Genomic DNA, 25,981 nt, shown 5'->3' with positions numbered 1-25,981 from the left:
CTTTTCTCTGCTTGTATTCTTTTCAGGTGAGTATCTGGCTCACTAATACTTGTCTCCTGCCATTTATAGGTATAAATAACTGTAAGGATTAACACTTTTATGGTGCTTATGTGCCAGCCACTGTTTTACATGTTTCATAAGTCATTTAATTCCTGCAACAACCCTAGAAACAGCTAGGACATTGAGACACAGAGAGTGTACGAGTCAAGACAGGCAGTTATGCCTTAGTAACAAGCAACCTTTGAATCCTAGTGAGTTATAATAATAATTTCATATTTCTTACTCTGCTAAACGTCTGAGCTGGACCTGTGGCTCTGCCCCAAGGCAACCTCATCCCAGAACCCAGGCCATTGCTGATCATGAGAGAAGAGAACATGGCACACCTTGTCCTGGCTCTTGCTCAGTACCTGCCCAGAAGTTACTGTTTTCTCACTCACATTTCATTGGCCAAAGCGAGTCCTAGGCTAAGCTTGATATCAGTGGAGTAGGGGAGTCAGGTGTTGCTACAGAAAAGGGGCAGGTGCATGCTTGTAGATAATAATGTGCTGTAATGGAAAGGCCAGGTAACTGCAGCTAGGTCAGTGAGTGGGTAAGTGGAAGATCAGGGATTCAGAACCTATGTAGCCTGGGTCTGGAGTCTGTTCTATTAGCCACAACTCTATTCTGTCTCTTTAGTTCCCTATCTGCTGAGGGGAATTAAAATAAATTTTGAGGGATCCCTGGGTGGCGCAGCGGTTTAGCGCCTGCCTTTGGCCCAGGGCGTGATCCTGGAGACCCGGGATCAAATCCCACGTCCGGCTCCCGGTACATGGAGCCTGCTTCTAAACAAACAAAAAAAACCCCACAAAGATTATCTTAAAAAAATAAATTTTGAGAGCTTCTTATGAAATTTGTAAGATATTTTTAATGACCGTATTTCTAAACACCGCATATAATGTAAAAAGTCTAAGTCCACATAGAATCACATGGACAGCATAGGATTAAGGTTAAGAATGGGGAGTTTGGAACCAAGAGTGCCTGTGTCCAAATCCTGACATAATTACTAGCTTTGAGATCTTGGGGAAGATACCCAATCTCTCTGTGCCTTATTTTCTTCATATGTAGAACAGGGATAATAATAGTGCCTACCCTGTGGTGAGGGTGAAGATTAAGTGAGTTAATAATGAACTATAAAGTGCTTGGAGTATAATCACTATGCAAGTATTATTGTCCTCATTACTCTTCTTCCTCTCTATCTTAAAAGTAATCAAAATGGTTCAAAGAATACTACTCCCCACGTTAAACCCCATCTGCCTTCAGGGGCAGTGGGTGTCTGCCCTCCTTCAGAAAGTGGCTTATTCTTGTCTCTTTGAACCACTTAACCACTTGCTTTCCCCTCCCTTGTTTTAATTATTTTTCTCTTACTGTGTCATTAAAACAGATGATAATTATAAGTGCTTCCTTAGGCTTATTTACATATAAACAGAAAGTTTAAGATAACCTATTTGACAGAATTTTCTGCCCAGTACTTGTGCTATTATTATTCTTCGAAAATATCATTGCTGTTGGTATAATGATTGCTTTCCTGTTTTCTAAAACACTTTTATCTCTGTTGAGAATATCCTAGATGATCTTGAATCTAAGGATATTCTTCTTCTCCATTAGAGTCTTACATGGTGCAGTGTATCTGAAATTATTTCACAGATTGGTTCCCTTTCATTTCTTATCTCTTAGACATTAGACTTTGTTATCCTATTCTCTGTCTTCCTTTTCCCTCTAAAGGTTCCCATATTTCACTTTTTTTGTTGATTTTTGCTACTGATCAGCTCAGATACTGATTGAATACTGTACGTATTTCGCCACAATTAGATTGTCTATTTACAAAGAATATGGGGAGATATGAGTTAGTTACTCTCTTATTCTCTAGATTTTCTAAAATGACATCCCTTAAAAGTGCCTGGGTCTTTTAAAATCATATTGTTGGTAATTTGAACAGTTTTGCTGGTAATGGTGTGAAGCATAGGAAATAGAACAGGAAGGTGTTTCCTGATTTGTTTGTGTCTCCAGAGCATACTCTCTGGTTCTGATATTATACGAGTTGTGGGAACGTGTACATGATAGATAGTTGATAACATTTCTGTGAATGTGCTCAATATAAACTGAGTCATGATGACAATGGAGACAGGAAGACAATCAAAAAGCAATATATAGACTAAAGGCTAGTTGTATATTCTAGAAGATAGAAATGAGAAGTAAACTCAATGTAAATTTTTAAGCCACAGTGATAGTGGACATATCGAGACAGTCTGAAGAAAGAGATATAGGCTTAATTCCAGATAGGTATTTTAACAGAAAACCTCAAATGGATTTAGTCCAGTTGGAATGAATGTAAAAAATTACTAAATTAAAAATATAAGATATCTGGTTGTTTATTTTTGCTATAGATTCAAGTAACAATTAATTAGGATTATACAGGACGCATTTTCCAAAGAAAAGACAACACATGTGAAGTGCACATGACTAACCTATGTGGTATACACTAATAATTGTTTACTTCCCTGAGATCAGTTGCCAGTCTATAATAGGGAGGAGCATGCCTAAGATAGTGCTATATGACCCTAACCCCAGACCCAAAGCTCACCAAGCCAGAGTGTGTGCCTCATTCAAACTATGCCAATCAGGACCTTATTCCAGGGAGTTTAAATTGTGAAAGTGATGGGAAATGGAAACCAGGAGTCCTCAGAGCTAGGCCAGGGCATCATGGGAACTTCTAATGAGAGGGTCTATGAATTCTCATTGCAGAGACCCCTGGAGGTACCTTGGTTATTGCCCTTCATAGGGTTTGGTGGTTCAGTTCCTCCTAAAGTATCATGGTCTCAATAAAATGCCTTATCTTTCTTATTCTGGCTGGAGTTTGTTTTTGTTACTTGCAGGAGAAATCAAATACATACAGTCTATGTGAAAAGATTAGAAAAGAAGAATCCAATCAGGTTATAAAGCTCAATAGTGAAAAGAATTCTGAAGGAAAGTAGGTGAGGCTGGTTCTGATAGATTATGGGCTCATAAAAATGATTTGGCAAATGATCAAAGCATCAGAAAATACTGAATGCTTTGGGGGAAGGTTATTAAGTTGAATGATTTCTAAATATCAGACAATTTATATTTCTTTTAAGGCTTGATAATGGTTCAGTTTGGTAGAGACTTGAGCTAATGAGGGCCTGGTTATGGTTCTGTCTCTAGACAGACCAGTTCCAGGACCAAATGTTACCTAATTCCCAGTCACCTGCAAGTAACTAGAGTATATCCATGTAATGGAGATGGCAGCCAGAGAGTGAGTTAGTGTATTTGCAAATTATCCCCAGTCTAGAAAACCTTCCAAGTCATTATTCTTATAATAGAGCACCAAGATAGCACCTTATCTTATACTGGACATCAGAGTGAGTAAAAAGAGTATGAAGATGAAAGTACTAAAAATGCTTTTCTGGCTAAGAGAATGTATACCTGTGGAAGTTTAGATATGAGGTGTACCATTTGAATCTTTCATATAGTTGTCATAAACTCTCTTGAGAAATGACATGTAGAAGAAGTGTCAAATATAAAAAAAAACAGCTTTGCAGTCAATAGTTTATAGCTCTATAGTCATAAATTCCTGTTTGGCTTCTGACTTTTTATGGCTCTTAACTTGTGTGAAATGTGACTACCACTTCCTCTATAAAGACTTCCATTATTTTCTAATCAGAAGTAAACAGTCCTTCTGCTGAAAATATATTACACTTTGCTTGGAGCACCATTATATTTTACCAGATTATTTGTATATTTGTGTATTTGTAGAGATGTACTGTGTTCAAACATATATAGTTGATAGCTTTTATTTTTTGCTAAGGCTGCCTCAGCAAAATACCACACAGTGGATGGGTTAAACAACAGAAATTTACCATCTCACAGTTCTAAAGCCTAGAAGTCTATGATCAAGGTGTTGACAGGGTTGCTTCCTTCTCAGGGCTGTGAGGGAGAATCTGTTCCAGGCCTCTCTCCTAGCTTCTGGTAGCTTGCTGGCAATCTTTGGCATCCCTTGGCTTGTAGACACATCATCCTAATCTGTGCATCCATCACTTATAGTGTTCTTCCTGTGTGTCTATCTTCAAATCTGTCCCTTTAAGGACTCCAGTCATACTGGATTAGGACCCACTCTAATGACCTACGATAACTTGACCACTTCCAAATAAGGTCACGTTCTGCATACTGGGAGTTAGGACTTCTATATAGAAGTTTTGGGGGACAGTTCAACCTATAGCACTGGATGTAGACACAGAATGCTCTTTGACTACAGCAATTCAGCCTCCTCATCATTGTTTCTTCCATAGAGCCTGACAGAGTGCCTCCAACATAGCAGATGGCATAATATTTGGGTAATGAATTGATGGCATTGTCAGTCTATCTTAAAAGCCATGCTTTTGTTGAGCAGAATTTGTCTTGTCTGTGTAACTCATTCCATAAATGAGGGAAGGAAGTTTTAAGTGTAAACTTGACTGTATCATAGTCCACCAGTGCTTCCTGCATTATCCCTTTCAACCTCTTCTCTTAGGAACCTACAAGCCTTATTCTTCTGAGTCTTAATAGATGGCTTAAATCTAGTTGCAGATACTGTCTTGGGACCTTCATGAAAAACAGAGACAGAATATAATTTCAGGGCCATTGATAACTGAAAGCCACGGAAATGAAATTAATTGTCACATAAGGGCTATTGTACACACTGACAGGTATGGAAGGCTCCCTAAGAGATGGTTAGCATATGTTTTGTTTTCCCTAAGAATTCCCCTTCTATAGTAAACTACATATAGCCCATCATTTTTGAGTGCTACCAAAATTGATGGAAGAAAATCAAACTTTATTGATACAATTCTGTTATTTTACCAAGTTTTTCTTATTTGCCAGACATAATACTGACCTTTAAGAGTGCAGTTTTAATATTAAGGTAAGAAAAATGGGGGCAGTGCATGAAAATATGGGGAATTCCAAGTTTCTTAAAAAACATGGAAATATAAGGAATCCTCATTCTAAGATCTAGGTTTTTTCAGAAGTGAAAATTAGGTTTAGGAAATTGAGTGGCTTTTCAATGATGCATAAAAACTATATCTCAAGGACTTCTGTTTTCAAGCCCATGAACTGACTTTTTGATCAAAAAATAAGTTACTGCAAAAGTTAAGACTAGATATTCATATTTAAACTTGGGGGGTGGGTTTTGCTCTAATATGTATTTCAGAAACACGTTATGTAGGGGAACTTTGGGATAGAGAAGAGAAGAAGATAATGAGGTTGCTTTTACTTAGTATTGCATGAAATAAGTCAGTAGAATCTGTGTGCATCAACAATGCTGTGATGAAAGCATATATTATTCTAGTGAGACCTGAGAGTTCCAAGTAAAAATAAAAAGGAGAAAACCCAGAAAGACAAGTTTATTTGTTCATTGGTATATTCATTTACTAACAATATTAGTTGGTACATCTAACATCTACCAAGTGCTTCGTGTGTGACTCCAATAGTAGAGATTGAAGAGAGTGGTTTTACTGGTACATTTGTTAAGCTCTGGACCTGGGACTAACCTCTGATACTTAATATGGGTGGAGGCAGCCTGTGATCTTGCCTTAAGTCGTGAGGCCAACTTTGCTCTGATTCATTGAGGGTATGTGTGTGTGCCATGGACTAGGAAGACCATAAAGTCCCAGTCCTCTGGGTATTAGAGCTGATTAGGGGAGAGAAACAGATAGCAGGCAATTGTTACAGGCAGCAGGAGGGACTCTATGGATGAATTTCTGAATCAGGAAATTAAAATATAGATGCAATTTGAGACATCATTTTTGCCAGTAGAAGAGCATTCAGGGTAGAAAAATTTCAGGAACACTTATGTGAGCGACATTTAAGGTCCTAGAAGTTTAGAAAAAAAATTGCAGAAGGTCCAGAAAGCTCTATAAGGAGAACCATGGGGTGGGGGTGGGTAAGACAGACCTTCAGAAAAGCAGATAGCTAAAGTTGGGGTTTGTTTTTACTAATGATCTCTGTATTTCAATACACCAACTTATTTAAAATGTCTTTTTTGTTTATTATGTGTTGGAGGAGGGAGAGGGAATTCCTTAATCATCCCGCACAACATTATTAAACTCCTACTCTCTTCCAGAGTCAGTGGGGTGTGCCTGTTGGCCATGTTGAGTCTTGCTCCCTTTTAGTTATTCTTGAACAAAATCACATGAAGATCACCAATGTAAAATGTACTCTTAACTTACTGACTCGTATGCATTGTGGATGGAAAGAAGTTTCCTTAAAGTAAGTAATAGGGGGTAAATTTTTGTGTTTTAGAGTTTTGGAGCCAACATAGACATTATGTATTAGAAAGGATGCATGAAGAAGTTTGTTTCGTCTGGGCTCTATGTCTAAAAGTTTCTCAAATTTTTTCTCACCCTGAGTATCTGAGTGGATGAGTAATTAAATGATCTGCTTTGGAAAGGCTAATTGATTTAGCTGTTATGAAGGGACTGCTGCCACTGCTTTCTCCATCTGCCCACTCCACAAGCGCACCTGGCACTCGGCATTGTCATGCTTCTGTGGCGGGTGACTCCCCAGGATGCCTCTGTGTGCAGAGAATGGTCCTAGGCCTCCTGGGGTAGATGACCTGCTCTCCTTATAGACACACTAGGTCGCCACCATGCTCTTATTCTTAGGGCCCACTCAGAAATGGGGAAGGCTGTGATTAATTGAAACCTTTCCCCAAGATTTTAAGTGTGACTCTCTGCCCCAAGGTACAAATGACAGTAGTCATCTATCTAATTCCTTGTAGCCATTTGGTGATATCCTTGTAGGGAAAAATGCTCAGGGTGTGTGGAGGGGTATTAATTGAAACAAAATCTATGCCTGAGCACAGGTTTATATTGGGAGTTTGTTTAGTATTTTTGTTCTACTATGCCAGAAATGGAGGTACTTGAAATTCAGTGTATCCCAGAAAAATTCTACCAGTGGTTTTCACATTGATTGGCATTAAAATGCTTAGAAATTTCATTCTCAATAATTTCATTCATTACTTGTGGCTACTTTCTTAGCAGTAGAGGTGATGGTAACAGGTGCTGGTAGATCAGAAGTACAAGTTCTAACAATTGAGATTTTAACTAAATATGTATTGACTGCTATTTTGCACATTTGGGAAGCATGCATGATGATATTTAAATTTAAGAGCAATGGCTTGTTGGGCATGTTTTTCAGCCCATTTGAGCCTTATTCCCCTCGGAAGGTACATCAACAGTGTTCCATCTCTGGACCACAGGACTCCAAGGGCCCTATGATATTTTCAGGGAATCTATAAGTCAAAACTAATTTTATAGGAAGACTATGTTATGTTTTTCACTCTCCTTGGTCATGGGCATATACTGGTTTGCCAGAAGCTACTCAACATGTGACATTGCAAAATTCTGAATGTAGAAGGAGAAAGGAAAACCCACATAATTTTTGTTAGCCAGATATTAAAGACATTTGCCAAAGTATAAAACAGTGCCACTCTTCTTCTTAATTTTTGTTCTGGAATCTATAGTTATCTTCATAATTATATGTTGCTTACACTAACCTGTGATGGAGTTACTATTATTTCAAATATATTAATATGTATTTTTGAAGTCTTGGTTTAATTTGGAATATGGTAAATGTTGATAGAACCCACAGAAACAAAAGCTCTTTGGAGCCCTCAGTGATTGTTTTCAAAAGTGTAAAGAGGTTCCAAATCCAAAAATTTTGAGAATCATTGCTGTGTATCACAGAGATGATAATGAACATGTCATGGCATTGTTTGAGGTTGAAATATTTCATGTAAAGTATTTAGGGTAGTGCTTGACATACTAATTACTAAACGTTATTTATACTAACTATTATCTTTTAAAAATAGAGATATGATGATACAATGTATTGAAACAGAAGAGGCAAAATAAGTCAGTCACATTGTCTCTGAAAGAGGTGACCTGGATAAAACTATGACCCAAATGTGCAGTAAAGTATAATACTATTGCATTAAAAAGACTTGAAGAATTTAGGGAGTAGCAGTCAAACATATGAGAGATTCTTCATAGTTAAAATATTTATGAGGAAAACCCTGTTTTCCCTATGTGACTTGTTGCTGAAAAATATGAACTTAAAAAACGATTTTATCTTAGAAATAGAATGTACCTTCCCATTTAAAGGAGTTCAATTTCAATCTTCTGATAATATTATCACCTAACTTCAATGTTAAAATCCAGCTTTGAATGCAGTACTCTTCTGTTGTGCTTATTCCACCTTAGGACACTGATTTGCTTAGGTGTGCTCTCTATTAGACCCTGAGCTCTCTAAAAGTAGGAGAGTCTATCCATATTTCCTGGGGTCTAGAACAGCGCCAGGCAGAGAGTGAATTCACACTGCTGAATGAGTCAGAATTTTCATCATCATTGGATTACATGGTCATTTGGCAAAAATATTCTGAATTAATTGGAAGAGATTGATGTATATATTATATCATATGTAACTATGTATTTAATAATTTGAAATTCTTTGGAATATAATAACTTAACCTAAGAACCAAAACTAACATGAAGTTAGGGTATTTTGGGGGTACTATAGGATTCATCAATACCACAGTATCTTTGGGTTTATAAGATGCCCAAGATTTTTTTAAAATACATATATGAGCAGGCCTTTCCTTTATTTTTGTAGCTATTTTTGTTATATTTGTTTTATTTCTGGTTATTCTTTATTTTTCTAGGAAAGTCAAGTAGAGATGGCACAAATGACTTGGCAGTTTCATCAAAACACAGTACCTACTATACTGGCGGCTTCCTTGGTGTGCCTAAAGCACTATTTGTATAGAGTGGTTTGGGGCAAGGAGACTCACAATGAGTAGACATAATTCTTCACACTTACACTGTGTGCTGGTGCTGTTCTTCCTCCAGGGCATCGTGGGGGTGGGGGTCCCATCTGCCTGGTGGAGAGCGGAGCTGCTCACTGGTTTCATTCTCACCCATTCAGGTATGTGCTGGGCTGCCTTGGAGTTGCAATAGAACATTGATTTGTCTCCAGACAGCCCTGTCTTTGACACTCATGCAACAGATGGCTCTGCAGTGCCCTTAAGTTTGTGGTCTCCACACATCACAGACTGAATATATTCATCCTCTTCAAGCTGCTGATTGTTTTTCTGACCATGCAAACCTTGCAGGTCTTTCTGGACTTTATAAATGCCAACATCCTGTTGTCTTCATTGAGGACGATCTTCCCATGGGCTTAAACTGCATTTGTGTCAGTGGTATTGTGAGGATCCACAGTTCACATAAATATTTTTGTTGTTGCTGTTTATTATCTTTAGTTGAAATTATCTGGGACTATGCTGACAGACTTCAGAAACCTAGGACTCATTCACCTTTTGGGTAAAAAAATTGAATAGGAAAAGTAGTTCTGTTTCATCCCTCTTGGAGGGAAGAATTCTTTTTGCATTTAACTGAAAGAGAAGTGTTTGTGGTCTCTTTTGTTTCATTGTGTGTGTATTCTTTATATCCTTCCTTTATCCCTATTCTGTAAATAAGGATCCACAGCTCTCAATAAGATATCCCTGGGCATTTGTTTTGCAATCATAAAGTCAATGCCCGCTTCATAATGAGCTACTGGCTTTGCTACAAACACAAAACAAAACAGTAATGCATTGCAAAAGCACAGTTGTCTGTTTCCAGCAGATGAGCTAAGGTCCTCAAATAGGAGCAAGAGTGTGTGTGTATGTGACTGTGTTTAATTTGCCTTGGGTAGCATGCAAGTCAAGGATTCTTTCTTTATTTTTTGAACAAAGCTGTTTTTAAGAACCCTGAATTTGCATGAAAAAGATGCTGGTCCCATTTGGTTTCACACATATATTGGGACCTTGGGGGTTTGAAGATATGGTTTGCCAAGGAACTGCTGAACCCAAGGACAAATGAGATGACCATTAAAAAGGCAGACCCATTTATTTTTAATACTTTGACTAAGTTGATGATTTGATGAGTGAGATATTCCCATTTCTAGAAATGGGAATATCTAGAAATGCTGAGAATTTCATCATAGATGCTTTTCCCATCCAACAACTCTTTCACTTCCTTAATTTTGTAAAGAATGATAACTCATTCATACAAAAATAAAATATAATTCCTACTAAAAGCAAAAATCCTGCAAACTCATGGAATACCAATGATATGAAAGATTTGGGAACTAGAAAGTACCAAACCTCAAGAAAGTATTCTTTTTTGTTCTTTTGGCCTTGAAATTCTCTTTCAAAGGAAAAAGGATTCAGAAATTTACAATATAAAATAGGTCAAAATTGGGATGCTTTGCTTAGTGGAACTTAGATGGTACTGGTCTGGTCCTGCCTATGCTATGGAAAACCCCTGGCTGTTACTTATACGCCTTAGAGATATCTGCTCCATGACATTACGTGTATTGCATTTCCTGAATAAATAAATGACTTAAACCAATTACAGAGCATGGTTTTAGAGACAGCTGTATTTGCCCTTTTCTCAAATTCTGCTCATTCAGTACCTAACTACTTTGAATCAGGGTAGCTCCCAAGTAACTAGACTTAAGCAATTTTACAACTTACAATAAGGAGGTCTAGGTTGCAGGGCTCCAGTTGGGGATTGTCTTTATCATGACCCAGACTGCACTGAGATTCCCCATGTTCGTGTCACACATTTCCACATGGCTGTTTGAAGTTGGGCACATCTCTGGTTACATGGTGGTAGGTCAGACTTAAGCCGATGTTTCCCGTTGCCACATATTTTGCTCTGTTGCACCAAATCAAATGGCTAACATGCTGCCACTTTGAAGATGAGCCTTTCACATTGGTCCACTCACTATTTGTTAAATGCCTAAAAATATAATGTGTGGGCAGAGTATAAAATTCATGAATTCCTAATATTTTCCTTCTTTTTTTTTTTAATATTTTCCTTCTTAAAAACTATGTAATGGCTAAAACTATTAAATTTTTCTTTCAAATTGAATTTTATAAGATTTCACCGGAACCTAACACTCCTAAGAGTGTTATAAAGGCTGATTATTTTAAGGAAAAAATAGTGATGTTCCTAACCTTCAAGCCGTATGAGGACTCTTTCATCATTTAGTAGGATGATTGTGCTAAGATAGACTTTGCTCTGTTTCTAGGAATGTCTTCTTTATGCTAAACGGCTCTTGTAAAAAATAGTTATGCTGTTAGCATGTATATTCATTCAGTCTTGTGCTGAAGATTCAGCAATCAGGAATAATGATTCCAGGAAATTTTCCAGACCATCCTTCCATTTTAGTTCTGTATCTTATAGTTTAAGTTCTTCATGTGTAGTGCTAGGATGCTGAGTGTTCCTGAGACCCTTTCAAGAGACCTGAATCTGCAGAGAGAGAGAGAGAAAGAGTGTGTTGTGTGTAGTCTCCTTTAATTGTTCAAATCATTTGTTTTAGTTTTCGTTGTAGGAGTCTGACAAATCTTTTTTTTACATTTCATATTTATATTTTGACACAATTATAAATGAATTTTTTAAACTTTCCAATTGTTTGCTGCTAGTATGTAAAAACACAATTGTTTTTTGTGAATTGGCTTATATCTGTGACTGCTGAATTCAGATATTAGCTGTATAGTTGTTTTGTAAGTTCCTTATTATTTTCTATTTAGAAAATTGCCATCTGTGAACAGAGACAGTTTTACCTTCTCTTTTTTGATATTCACGTCTTTTATTTTTCTTGCCTTATCGAGCTACATGGGAGTTTTGCCTGTCTTTGCACTTTATATAAATGGAATCATAAACTATATATTCTTCTGTGTTTGCTTCTTTCATATGCTTGCCATGGCCCATATGTTGTTGTGCTTAGACTCCTTCTCAGTCCTTTCTGGTATCTCAGTGTATAATGATGTAGAAGTTTATCCATTCTGTTGCTAATGGGGTGCACATTTTTAGTTTAAAGTGATAACAATCAGTGCATCTATGAACATTCTAGTACATGTCTTTTACTGAGCATATATATGCATTTCTGTTGGGTATATACCACCCCAGGGTGGAACTGCTCCATCATAAAGTATATAGGGTAAGTTCTCTGGTTTCTTTTGTCTACATATTTACCATGTTTTTATTTTTCATCTTAAACCAGAAGTTGGTCATATTTTTCTCTTTTTTTTTTAAATTTTTATTTATTTATGATAGTCACACAGAGAGAGAGAGAGAGAGGCAGAGACACAGGCAGAGAGAGAAGCAGGCTCCATGCACCGGGAGCCCGATGTGGGATTCGATCCCGGGTCTCCAGGATCGCGCCCTGGGCCAAAGGCAGGCGCTAAACCGCAGCGCCACCCAGGGATCCCCATATTTTTCTCTTTCAATTCTTTGCTTCTTTCATCTGCTCATTAGGGCTTGAGTCAGAGAACACAGAGATTTCTGCCTTGCTCACCTCACAAATAGGTGCATGATTTCATCTCTTCCTGGCTTCTTTCTCTTGAGTTTGTTGCCTTCTCCCACAGGCTCTATGCATGGGTGCTGCCCCAAGCTCCCGAAATTTGTTCCCCTCGGGGATCTCCTGGTTCTAGTTTTATTCCTTCTAGTCTGTCTCTTTAGGCACGAATTCAAAAAGAACTATTCCTACTAAAAAAAAAAAAAAAAAATTACTTAACTGTAACTAACCTGAAGCACATGTCTTCTTGGCAGTCAAAGGCATTTCAAAAGCCCAAGCAGTTAGGCCTAGAGAAATCTTCTCACTCAGCTGTGAATCCAGGCTGTCCCTTGCTGTTTGCAAATAGCTGAATTGCTGGTCCTGTCCCATGTAGAGGAAAGGCTGAGGGATGAAGTATAACACAAATGGTTTCACAATTTGATAGCAGTAGAAAGCTTTTGGGGGAACTCCTTGTTAAAACTAAGACTAGAAGATTACTGGAAGGGTTCAGTTACCCCTACTTCATCTGTAAACTTTTTTTCCTTAAAGATATTTATTTATTTACTCATTCATTCATTCACGAGAGACAGAAAGAGAGAGAGAAAGAGAGAATGGCAGAGACACAAGCAGAGGGAGAAGCAGGCTCCCCGCAAGGAGCCCGATTGGGACTCGATTCCGGGTCTCAGGATCAGGACCTGAGCCAAAGGCAGACAGACGCTCAACCACTGAGCCATCCAGGCGTCCCAGTAAACTTTTTTCTTAAGAATCATTGACAAACTATCCAAAATGTAGTATTTCATCACTTTACAAAATCTTCTTAACATTTGGATGAATATTAATTTTTTTCTATATGAAATCAGAATTACAATTATAAAAGACATGAAATGGACCCCGTTGTAAAATAAAGAGTGCTAAAATAAACATTTTTAGATTTTAGATATTTTCTCAGCTCTGAAAAATGATAAACAAAATTTTTATTTAGGATTTGTGAAATAAAACATCAAGTTTGATCCTAATGCAGTTAATAGGTACCAGCTGGGAGCTTGGTCTGCTACTTAGCGTGTCTGAGCCTCAGTTTCCAAATCTATAAATGGGGATAATAAAACCTGTTATAAGGTTGCTGTTAGGCTCATATAAGATCAGATAAAATACTCAGCATGGTACCTTGAATGTAGCAAACTCTGTAAGTGATTTTCTATTATTATTTCAAGCATGATACAGATTTGTTTGCCTTTTAAAATTCACGATCAGTACAAAGCAACAAAAGAAATAAAATTAATCATATGCAAGCCAAGTTGATACAGAAAGGACAGTATTTTAGCCACAGAAAATTTGTTTCCAAATTATTTATGTTAATAAACGTAAAGGGAAGCTTTTACTTAGCATTCAGTGTTTATTTGGCTTTTATAAAATCCAAAGCAAAAAAAAAAAATCTCTTTCATGACACTCAATGAAAACAATGCACGAATGACTTTAAATATTTATAGAAAGTTTAGTGGAGGAAGTGAGCTAAACCAAGGAAGGAGTTCCTCTGGAGACCTCAAAAGAATGTTTCAAAGCCATGCCAGTGTACCTCTACCCTGAGAAGAATAGGCAACTAACCATGTGCTCTTGTTTCTCCAGGGAGAAATTGGCTGTGGCCCGACTGCAGCGAGAAGTTGCCCAAAGAAGAAGTGAGGGGGCCATGGTAAGTGCTGGCTGGTTTCTCCTGATCCTGAACCTCCCTTCCAAAGATCTCTGCCTTGGAGGGAAAATATTTGCTTGCAGCAAACTTAATGATGTGTTGGTAAATAATGTATTTATAATGCCATTTGGACAACTCTGCCATTTGCAGATGGGAGGCTAGGTGGGAAGGGCAGTATTAATTGAGAAATAGAAAGAACTCTTTGGGCTTTGAAGGGGATGTTCAAGCATTCAAAGGGTTATGTGGCTTTATTTCCTGAAGACCCGGGCTTCCAACTGTGAGCACAGTGTCAGTAAATGAGCAATCTTAGGTTTTCAGCTAAGAACCTTTCAACATAGCTCAAGCCTCTCAGTTCTTTGAACTTAGAAACAAACAACCCGAAAGAACACTAAGATGTTTGCTAATGTAATTGTCTTCTATCCTTTTCTTTCTCTGCACTGTTGCAGTGTATTTCTCCCTGTCCTTCCCAGCGTGTGCTGCTCAGAAAACTGATGTTTTCTTGTGTTTTGAATTGTACTAAAAATCAATACGGGTGTTTTGGTCCATAGCAACTTCATTTATAGACTCTCTTTGTGAAAGTATCTGCCCGTGTGCCGCTCTGACATCAGAGATGACTGTCTGGGGCCCCAGGGAGTATGTGTACATGTGTGGATTAACTGCTTCTGCTACCTCTAAGCAAAAAATAGAATGCCAGATTTTTTTTTCCTCATGTATGACAAAACAATGGCACATGTTCAGTTTTTCAGTACAAGAATTATCTTTTTTTAAAAAAGAGAAGTGACACATTTTCAGACCTTGCAGGCTGCTTCTGTTTGATTTCATGAGAGTTAATTGACAATCCATCTACTGAAAAGAATAAGAAATTGGTAAAATATGCTGGCCTCGCACTTCTCTCAGGGAAGGTAAAGGTCTGGAGCAAGAGGCTGAATATTTAGTGTGTTCCAGAATGGTGCAGTGGCCTTTGAGCATGCTAAAATACTTAGGTGATCACACTGCAATTCTGGTGATCTTAATGCAAAGAGAATCTTAAGTGTTCAAACAATAGGAAACAACAGTTCACAAGCATCTTTGAGCAATGAAATGGAAATACATTGGAGAAAATGAACCTTTAGTCAAATAGTGAACTGAAAATGCCCAATCTGGATTTTGATGGCGTTGGGATATGGGTATGGGCTAGGCCATTCTGCAGTGCTTTAGTCTTTTGTTTGGGGCTAGCTCCTGTTGTACACGTTGTCAGCTGTGTCCTAAATGAATGTGAAGAAATGACAACTTTTATAGATCTCATTTTTTTTATCTTCAAAATGAGGAGGTTGGAATTTTATGATTCCATTAATTTAGTGGATCACACCACTGAATATTTGTTCATGTAAAGTTTTTATGAGGGGAAGTTTTTCCTAGTAATATCTAAATGCTATTTAGGCTCATAAGAACAGGTCTCTAAAGAATGTATCTTTCTGACTGCCAATGAATGTATTTCAGCTGAAATAATCCCAGGCATATAACTCACTAGTCTTTCATAAGATAAAAACCCCTTTTGAAATAATGTAGCACAATTGTTCAACATCAGAAATATCCCGAAAATACAAGGATGCAAAAAGATTCCTTTTATTACTTTGGAAATGTTTTTATTATTCTTATTTTGATTATGGAAATGAAAAACACACTTATGTGTTGGTTGATTTAACAAGTATTTATTGATCACCTACTATGTGCCTGGCACTATCCTAAGCTCTGGGGAAATATCAGTAAAAAAAAAAAAACAGGCAAAAATATGAGAGCTTACATCTTAGTGACTGTGGAAACAGACATTGAATGTATTTAGAGTGAGAGATGGTGGAAACAGCTAGGAGAAAATAAGATCAGGGTAGGAGAGATTGGGATTTTTAGGGCATTACTATTTTAAATAGAATTTCACAGAAGTAAGTCACTGAAAAGTTAGTGTTTGAGCAAAACTTGAAGGAGGCAAAGGGGCAAACCCTGGTGATATCTTGGAGGAGGATCATTCTAGGTTGGGAGATCTGCAGGAGCAAAAGACCTGGAGTACCTAAGAAAAGCCTGGAGACAAGCTGGCTGGAGGGTAGTCAGTGCGGAGAGGCTGAATAGCGGAAGATAAAGTCAGGGAAGTGATGGGGGACTACGGGGTAAGTCATCAAGGTCCAGGGATCTCTGGCTCATGCTGTGAGTGATAGGAGCCATTGAAAGGCTTTGCATGAGGCAGTGACGTGATGTGATTTACTACTATTCATATCACTGTTTCCCCTGTCCCATTATTTATCACATCTCAATTCCTTAGAGACACCATAAGCCCTGATTTTTATTAACATCCTTTATTTTGTTTCTTCTCCCTCTTTCTCAACGTTTTTCTCCTCTTTCCTTACCTCTGAGTTTTCTACTTAATTACATGCTTCAGCTTTTCGGCTCCTAGGATTCATTTATTTCTGAAGTCCTGATTCTTTTAGTATCTGACAGCTCTTAAAGTCAGGCAGTTCTATTCATCCTCTAAATTTAATTCTTGCTGTTACAAGCCCAAAACTTTTGTCATGTCTGTAGCAGAAGCAGAAAGCAGTTCGTTACAACCACATCACAATATTTTAAAGACTACTATTTACAGTATTCTTTATTTTTATTCACATGAAAGGAAACATGGTATGGAAAGTTAAATAAGTATTTTTAAAAAACTATAGAATTGAGGTAGATATTGATTTTTAAAATCATTAATGAACCTGTTATAATCAAAGCTTTTTTTTTTTTTTTAATCAAAGCTTTTAATGCAAAGCATGCCCTTTTAAAAATTGGACTTCATGCAGTAAATCTTTACTTACAGGTTTTTTTTTTTTAATAAATTTTTATTTATTTATGATAGTCACACAGAGAGAGAGAGAGAGGTGCAGAGACACAGGCAGAGGGAGAAGCAGGCTCCATGCCGGGAGCCCGACGTGGGATTCGATCCCGGGTCTCCAGGATCACGCCCTGGGCCAAAGGCAGGCGCCAAACCGCTGCGCCACCCAGGGATCCCATCTACTTATAGGTTTTAAGATAGTACTCAAGGCACCATTTTTAAGGGGTTTATTTTATTTTTTAATACACTTTTTATTTTAGAATAATTTTAGCCTTAAAAGAAGTTTCAGACCTGCAACCCTCTGATCCGGTTTTCTAATGTTAATATCTTCTATAATTATGGCATAATTATTACAACTAAGATTACTATTGGTGTGTTGTATTAACCAAACTTTGGATTTTATTAGAATTTCACCAGTTTTTCCAATAATTTCCATTTTCTGATCTGAGGATTCAATCCAGAGTACCACATTGCATGTAGAGAAATTGCTTTTTTTAAATATTTTATTTATTCATGAGAGACACAAAGAGAGAGAGAGAGAGAGGCAGAGACACAAGGAGAGGGAGAAGCAGGCTCCAGCAGGCAGGAAGCCTGATGTGGGGCTTGATCCTGGGTCTCCAGGATCACACCCTGGGCTGAAGGTAGCGCTAAACCACTGAGCCACCTGGGCTGCCTGAGAGATTGCTTTTTAATGGCTAGTTCATACAAATGTGGGACTAAAAAGACCATGAGCTTGGGAGTGAGGCAAATCTGGATTCAAAGTCCATCTCTGCCAGTAGTTAGCCATGTAGGCTTGGGCACATTACTAGCTTTTATCAGTTTTGCCTGCCTGCTCTTTTGTTCTGTTAAGATAACTTACTTATTTGGGAAAGATTCTTTGAGCAATTAGACATTTCATATTTGTTTCCTTTGGTCTTAACTCTTTCATTAACTAACTCACTATTGTTTTTACACTTACTTATCATTATTTTCCGCAAACTGCTACACGATCATGTTTCTCTTCATTCTAGGAGATTCTTTTTTTTTTTTTCTTTTTTTTTTAAAGATTTTACTTATTTATTTATTCATGGAAGACAGAAAGAAGCCGAGACATAGGCAGAGGGAGAAGCAGGCTCCCTTCAGGGAGCCCGATGTGGGACTTGATCCCAGGACCTTGGGATCACGCCCTGAGCCAAAGGTAGATGCTCAACCGCTGAGCCACCTAGGCATCCCATCCTGGGAGATTCTGTTCCTACTTGTACTCCCTAGCACTGGTTCGGTTTACATACCAAACATGAAACTTCTTCTATCCTTAAGACTTTAATGTCATCTTAAATTTGGATATATGTAAAAGATCACTCTACTGCAAGAGTATAAAGATATTCATTATCATTATCTTTTAGAAAGTACAGAGTGTTTTGTTTTGTTTTCTGTAAATCTTGGCATCATCTAGATGGAATTAAATTGGTGTAAGGCACTATTGGGTATTTACCCCAAAGATACAGATGCAGTGAATGGACACTTGCATCCCAATGTTCATAGCAGCAATGTCTGCAATAGCCAAACTGTGGAAGGAGCAATGATATCCTTCAACAGATGAATGGATAAAGATATATATATATATACACACACACACACACACACACACATATACACAAACACACACACACACACACACACTGGAATATTACTCAGCCATCATAAAGGATGAATGAATACCTTCCACTTGCTTTGATGTAGTTGGAACTGGAGGGTATTATGTTGAGTGAAATAAGTCAATTGGAGAAAGACAATCATCATCTGGCTTCATTCATACATGGAATATAAGAAATAGTGAAAGGGATTATAAGAAAGGAGCAGAACTGAGTGGGAAAAAATTAGGAAGACTAACCATGAGAGACTCTTAACTCTGGGAAACAAATAAAGGGTTGCAGAAGGGTAAGAGGGTAGGGTGATACAGTGACTGGGTGATGGGCATTAAGGAGGGCACTTGATGGGATGAGCACTGAGTGTTATAGTGTATGTTGGCAAATTGAATTTAAATTTATAAATAAATAAATAAACAAACAAATAAATAAATAAATTGGTGTGAGACAGGGATCAAAAGGAATGTTTTCCCCAAATCATTCATTAAATAGTCTAACCTTTACTATCATCTTTATTGTATTCCAAATACCCGTGTTAATCTACATGCATTATTGGACTGCTTATACTTTTGTATTAACCATCATTGATTCTTACATGATTCTAAATTGTTTTAATTACTAGAAATTGATAGTGTAATTAATATTTTGTAGACCGGATTCCTTCTGATTGTACTTTTTTTCTTCCCACTTGCAAAGACCATTTTATTTATGAATAGCAACAAGAATTTATGAGTTAAAAAAAAAAAGAATTTATGAGTTAAAATATGTGTTTAGATTTTAAAAAGAGTAGAGAGCATTTTTATGTTTTTACGACAAAACGAAATATTGTAATGAGACCATTTCAAAATGACATGAACAATGGGGAGATCAGAATCCTTGGACCCTGTGTGGCCTTCTTGGAGGACAAGGCAAACTTATGGCAGCAGAAGCATCACCACATCTTGCTCTTTGAGTGCCACAGTGTGGACAGCCAGCTATGGTGGTGACACTGGAGTTCACTGGGTTCCCCGATACATACTTAGGGAAAAACACCTATAGAAACTTCACCTCTGTAGCACAGGGTTCAATACCTATTGTTTCAACAAGAAGAGATCATTCCTGTTGACTTCAGAGACACATGTGAAAACAGGAACACTGCACACAGTCCACGTGACATTGCCGGGGTGAACTGTCATAGTTTTGCGTAGTATGCCCTTCTTGACATTGCTGAACAGCTATATAGACAACTGTATACTCTGGACTCTGCCAGACAGAAGACTTCCAAGAAAAAGAAAAGAAAAGAAAAGAAAAAACATTTAAAATTAAAAAAAAAAAAAAAAAAAAAGAAGACTTCCAAGAGGGGGAATTCAGAGTTTGGAAACCCAAGCGTAAAGTGGCATGGCACCATTGTCTCAAAGAATACCAATTCTTACTATTCGTTTTGTTAGGGTCAGGACTCTTTGTTTTTTTTTTTTTTTTTTTAAAGATTTTATTGTATTCATGAGAGACACACACACAGAGAGAGAGAGAGAGAGAGAGGCAGAGACACAGGCAGAGGAAGAAGCAGGCTCCATGCAGGGAGCCCGATGTGGGACTCAATCCTGGGACTCCAGGATCACTCCCTGAGCCGAAGGCAGTTGCCAAACCGCTGAGTCACCCAGGGATCCCCCAGGATTTGGTTTTGATAGAAGTTTGTTCACAATAGCCCAATGGATCATACATCTGGTTTTCTAACTGGTAGTAGACAAAGAAGGGGGTTTGGATGGGACCAAGGTAAATTGTTTCTTTTTACTTTTTTAAAAATTAAGATACAATTAACATATAACATTATATTAGTTTATGATCCACAAGACATAATATGGGTGTATATATAGTGAAATGGTTACCATAATAAGTCTAGTTAACATTCGTCACTATTCATAGTTCAAAATTTTTTTTTCTTTTGATGATAACTTTTAAGATTTACTCTCCTTAACAACTTGGAAATATAAAAATAAAGCATTATAAACTATAGTTACCATGATATATATATATATCACATATATATATTCTAAGGCTTTATTTATTTTACAAGTGGAAATTTTACAAGTGGGACCATTTTAATCCTTTTTTCCCACCCCCACCTCTGGCACCTACTAATCTGTTGCCTCTATCTATGATTTCAGTGCTTTATTTTTGTTTTTTTTTTTTTAAGATTTTGCAAATAAGTAAGGTCATGCAGTATTTGTCTTTCTCTGTCTGACTTATTTCATTTAGTGTAATGCTTTCAGGGTCCCTCCATGTTGCAAATGGCAAGATTTCCTTCTTTTATGCCTGACGGTTGTAAATAATCCTGCAGTGAACATGGGAGTACAAATATCTCTTTAAGATAGTGATTTTATTTCCTTTGAATAAATACCCAGAAGTGAAATTGCTGGATCATATGGTACTTCCGTTTTTAATTTTTTGCAGAACCTCTGTACTGTTTTCCACATTGGCTATACCAATTTACATTCACACCAACAGTGCACAAGGGTTTCCTTTTTTCCACATCATTGACAACTTTTACATGTTGTGTATAATAGTCATTTTAATATTGTTGCATCATTGTGAGGTGATATCTCATTATGGTTTTGATATGTACTTCCCGGATGAAAGTGATGTTGAACACCTTTTCCTGTGCCTATTGACTATCTGTATGTCTTCTCTGAAAAAAATCTCTATTCAGCTCCTCTGCCCGTTTTTTGATGCGATTGTTTTTTGTTATTGAATTGTTTGAGTTCTTCATATATTTTTAATATTAACCCTTTGTCAGATAAATAATTTGTAAATATTTTCTCCTATTTTGTAGGTTGCCTCTTCATTTTATAGGTGGTTTCCTTTGTTGTGCACAGGCTTTTAGGTTTGATATAGTCTTATTGGTTTATTTTTGCTTTTGTTGCTTTTGCTATTTGGTATCCTATTTAAAAAATCACTGCCAAGACTAATGTTATAGAGCATACTCCCTATTTTTAATTCGGGCATTTGTATGATTTCAGGTATTTCATTCATGTCTTTAAGCCATTTGAAGTTAGTTTTTATATGTGGTCTATAATAGTGGTCTAGTTTCATTCTTTTGCATGTGACTGTCCAGTTTCTCCAGCAGAAATTATTGAAGAGACTATCTTTTCCCTATTGTTTATTTTTGATTCCTCTGTTGTAAATAAATTGACCAAATATGCATGCATTTATTTCTGGACTCTCTTCTATTTCATTGATCTATGTGTCTTATGCTAATGTCATACTGTTTTGATTACTATGGCTTTGTAATACAATTCTTCTTTCTCAAGATTGCTTTCAAGGTCATTTGTAATTCAATACAAACCTTAAGATTGTCTTTCTTATTTCTGTGAAAAATGCCATTGGAATTTTAATAGGGACTGCATTGAATCTGTGGGTTGCTTGGGTAATATGGAAATTTGAACAATATTCTTTCAGTCAATGAGCACAGAATCTCTTTTCATTTATTTGTGTCACCTTCAGTTTCTTTTGTGAATATCTTAGTTTTCAGCATATAAATCTTTTACCTACTTAGTTAGATTTATTCCTAAGAATATTATTTTTTGGTGCAACTAATTTTTTTAATCTCTCTTTCTGATCACTATTAATATATTGAAGTACAACTGCTTTTTGAAAAACTGTTTTTAGCAGTATGAAAAGCTTGGACTTTTCTCATTATGTTAATATGTTGATGTTAGAAGCAGCCATTGCAGTTGAGTTTTAAGTATCATCCACAGAAGAGAAACTTCTGGGACATCATTCATATCATTCACCGGCTGAAATATAGCCACATTATGTATCTGGAAAAAGAACCAGAACTTTTTTTTTTTTTTTTCCCCACAAAAGCCAACTTAGAATGTCCTATCTACTTGGCTTTTAACTTATTAAGAGTTTAGAATGGTAGGTGTTAAACTTCAGGAAATATTTCTGTATATATGTTAAATTTTGGAAATAGGCTCTGTATATTATTTTGATCATTTTTTTCAACATATCTCTCACAGAATATAATGAGGTCCTTGCTTTCATGAAATGTAATGAAAAGTAACAAATATTTGTTATACAAATACATCAGTGTTCTACTTTTCATGATCCATTTTCTGTCAGTAGCATCAGAAATCAATAACAGACAAAAATTTTTGAATAACTGAAAATTAAAATATATTTTAAGTAATTCCTTTTTTAACAAATTAGAAGGGAACCTAACAATATTTAAACTCAGTGGCAATGAAAGCTCTACTTCTGAGGTATAATCAAATTAATACTTAGGGTGAAAAATATAGCTTTAAATTAAATGCATGAACTAGTCAAAGAATAGGTTTAAAATTGATTAATCAGGGATCCCTGGGTGGCTCAGCGGTTTGGTGCCTGCCTTTGGCCCAGGGCGCAATCCTGGAGTCCCAGGTCCCTGTCTGGGGCCTGCTTCTCCCTCTGCCTGTGTCTCTGCCTCTCTCTCTGTGTGTCTTTCATGAATAAATAAATAAAAATCTTAAAAAAAAAAGGCTAAATTTGAAAAAAAATTGATTAATCATCCAATCAAATAGTAATAAAGAACAATAAAATAAACCTAAATAAAGAAGAAGAAAGAAATAATGAAACAGAAACCAATGAAGTACAAAATGAAGAAATAGCATAAAATTGTCAGCAATACTAACTTATCTATTTACAATTAAAAATGGTAAGACTATTGGACCATATGAACACTGGGTAAATGGTATTATTAATATTTAGATGTATTCTTGTTGTTATGGTGTGCATTTTAAAAAGAGTCCTTATTGTTTAAAGATATTTGTAGGAATATTTACTGGTTAAATGCCTAGGTTTATCTAGCTTTCTGTGATGTCTAGGTTTACTTCAAAATAATACTTGAAGAGGGATGTTGGTGATTTAGAGGAAACAAAATTGGCCATATTTGGTAACTCTAGGAGTTGAGGATTTATTATACTTCTTACTTTTATAAATGTTAAGACAAAAATTGTGTTAAAAGTTTTTTAAAAATCATGCCCCTAAAAAGCTACCAGGCTTCGATGATTTTACAGAGTTCAACTAAATCTTTAGTGAAGGAGTTACTGTTTTATACAAATTGGTGCTGAAAAAAGAAAATGAGAGAAACATCCCAGCTCATTGTTTAAACATAAGCTTTTCATTTTAGAAGAGTTGACTGTTTCCAAAAAATGCAAAGATAATAATCAGTAATAATTATCAGTATAACCTATGACTGTTGAGGTATACTGATGACCTGCCTGAGGTAATGTTTGCTAGGTTTCCAGCATCAAGTTTCTCTCCACCCATCCCCTTCTGTATTGTACTTTCTGGAAGGAAGTCACAATGCATAGCTCATACTTCTGGATTGCAGGTTTATTCCACCTCCTTGAGGGTGGAGTATATACATAAATTATTTTGGATTCTCCTGTGTGGGATGTTTGTCTCTTTTCCCCCATTATTTTCAATCATTCACCTATATTATGATGCATGGATGTTTACTTTATACTTAGGGGTATCAACCAATATAAACTACTTTATTGCTAAAATTGTTTGAGCTCAACGCATTAGGAACTACTTACGTTGGCTCCTGTGTGTATTGATGCACTACCATCATTGTTTTTGTTGGTTTGTTATTTCCTTCTCTTTTTTCCCTTCAGTTTTATTGAGATACAATGACATATAGCATTGTATAAGTTTGAAATATACAGCATGATGATTTGACTTACATGTACTGTGAAATGATGACCACAGTCAGTTCAGGTAACATCCATTACAGATATTATTATAATTTTTTCTTTGTCATTAGAAGGACTCTTAAGGATCTACTCTGTTAACAATTTGTATATATTATACAGCAGTGGTAACTACAGTTATCATGTTATACATTTTATCCAATACTTATTATCTTATAACTGGAAGTTTGTATCTTTTGACCACTTTCATCCAATTTTACCCTCATCACCATAATCACAAATCTGATCTTTTATTCTTTGAGTTTTTTTAAAATTTCAATTCCACATATAAGTGAGATCGTATAGTATTTGTCTTTCTTTGTTTGACATAGCTTTGATTAGTGTAATGCTTTTAAGATCCATCCATATTGCCATAAGTGGCAAGATTTTCTCATTGTTTTTGAGTTAATAGTATTCATATATTCATCCATTAATGAACACTTAGATTGTTTCTATGTCTTTGCTATTGCTAGGAATACTGCTATGAACATGGAAGTACACATATCTCTTTGACGTAGTGATTTCATTTCCTTTGTATATATTGCCAGAAGTGGAATTGCTGGGTTGTATGATAGTTATACTTTTAATTTTTTGAGGAAACTCCCTGCTATTTTTCACAGTGGCCATACCAGTTTATATTCCCACCAAGAGTACATTAGTGTTCCCTTTCCTCTCTACATCCTCACCAGCATTGTTGTCTTTTGTCTTTTGGATGCCAGCCATTCTAACAGGCATCTCACTGTTTTCATTTGCATTTCCCTAATGATTCGTTCGTTATGTTGAGCATCTTTTCATGTACCTGTTGACTATATTACTACTTTGGCAAAATGTCTTCTCAGGACCTTTGCCCATTTTTAATTTTTTTTTTTGTTCTCGAGTTATATGAGTTGCCTGCATATTTTGGATATTAACCCTTATCAGATATATGGTTTGCAAATATTTTTAATCTTACATATGTTGCTTTTATCATTTTATTGGTTGTTTCTTTTGCCATGAAGAAACTTTTTAGGGTAGCCTGGGTGGCTCAGCGGTTTAGCGCCGCCTTCAGCCCAGGGTGTGATCCTGGAGACCCAGGATTGAGTCCCATGTCAGGCTCCCTGCATGGAGCCTGCTTCTCTCTCTGCCTGCTTCTCTCTCTCTGTGTCTCTCATGAATAAATAAATAAAATCTTTAAAAAAAGAAACTTTTTAGCTTATTATAGTCTCACTTGTTTATTTTTCATTTTGTTGTTTCTACTTTAGATGTCATATGAAGAAATTGCCAAGAGCCAAATACGTTCTTTGGAGAGTATTATGGTTTCAGGTCCTATATTTAAGTCTTTATTCCATTTAATGTTGATTTTTGTAAATAGGAAAGGCAGGGGTCTAGTTTCATTCTTCTGCATGTGAATATCTGATTTACCAGAACCATTATTGAAGAAACTGTCTTTTTTTCCACTGAGTTTTTTTGGCTCCTTTGTAAAATTAGTTGACCCTATATGCTTAGATGTATTTCTGTTCAGTTATGTTTCATTGCTCTATGTGTCTGTTTGTATGCCAGTATTATACTGTTTTAATTACTACAGCCTTATAATATAGCTTGATGCCTCCCATTTTGTCCTTCATTTTCAGGCTTGCTTTGGCTGTTTGGGGTTTTTTTGGTTCCATATAAATTTTAGGATTGTTTTTTCTACTGTGAAAAAATGCCCCTGGAATCTTTATAGGGATTG

General features: G+C 36.5%; 1 protein-coding gene across 12 annotated transcripts in view; it reads left to right on the top strand.

The window, feature by feature from the left end:
- NCKAP5 (NCK associated protein 5) overlaps positions 1 to 25,981 on the top strand; it is a 966,791-nt gene that overhangs the window by 428,611 nt on the left and 512,199 nt on the right. For 11 of the 12 annotated variants that reach the window (XM_072788976.1, XM_072788975.1, XM_072788977.1 and 8 more), the window contains one exon: positions 14,038 to 14,101. In XM_072788976.1, the coding sequence (XP_072645077.1) occupies positions 14,038 to 14,101 (64 nt within the window). Of the gene's footprint in view, positions 1 to 5,419; positions 5,663 to 6,154; positions 6,301 to 14,037; positions 14,102 to 25,981 lie in introns of those variants that run through there. The other variant, XM_072788982.1, reaches the window with a different exon arrangement.

This window comes from Canis lupus, chromosome 20 (genome assembly GCF_048164855.1).
Source record: "Canis lupus baileyi chromosome 20, mCanLup2.hap1, whole genome shotgun sequence".
Classification (NCBI taxonomy): domain Eukaryota; kingdom Metazoa; phylum Chordata; class Mammalia; order Carnivora; family Canidae; genus Canis; species Canis lupus.
The sequence above is the reverse complement of the archived record's forward strand: the minus strand, read 5'-3'. Positions and strand labels throughout refer to the sequence as shown.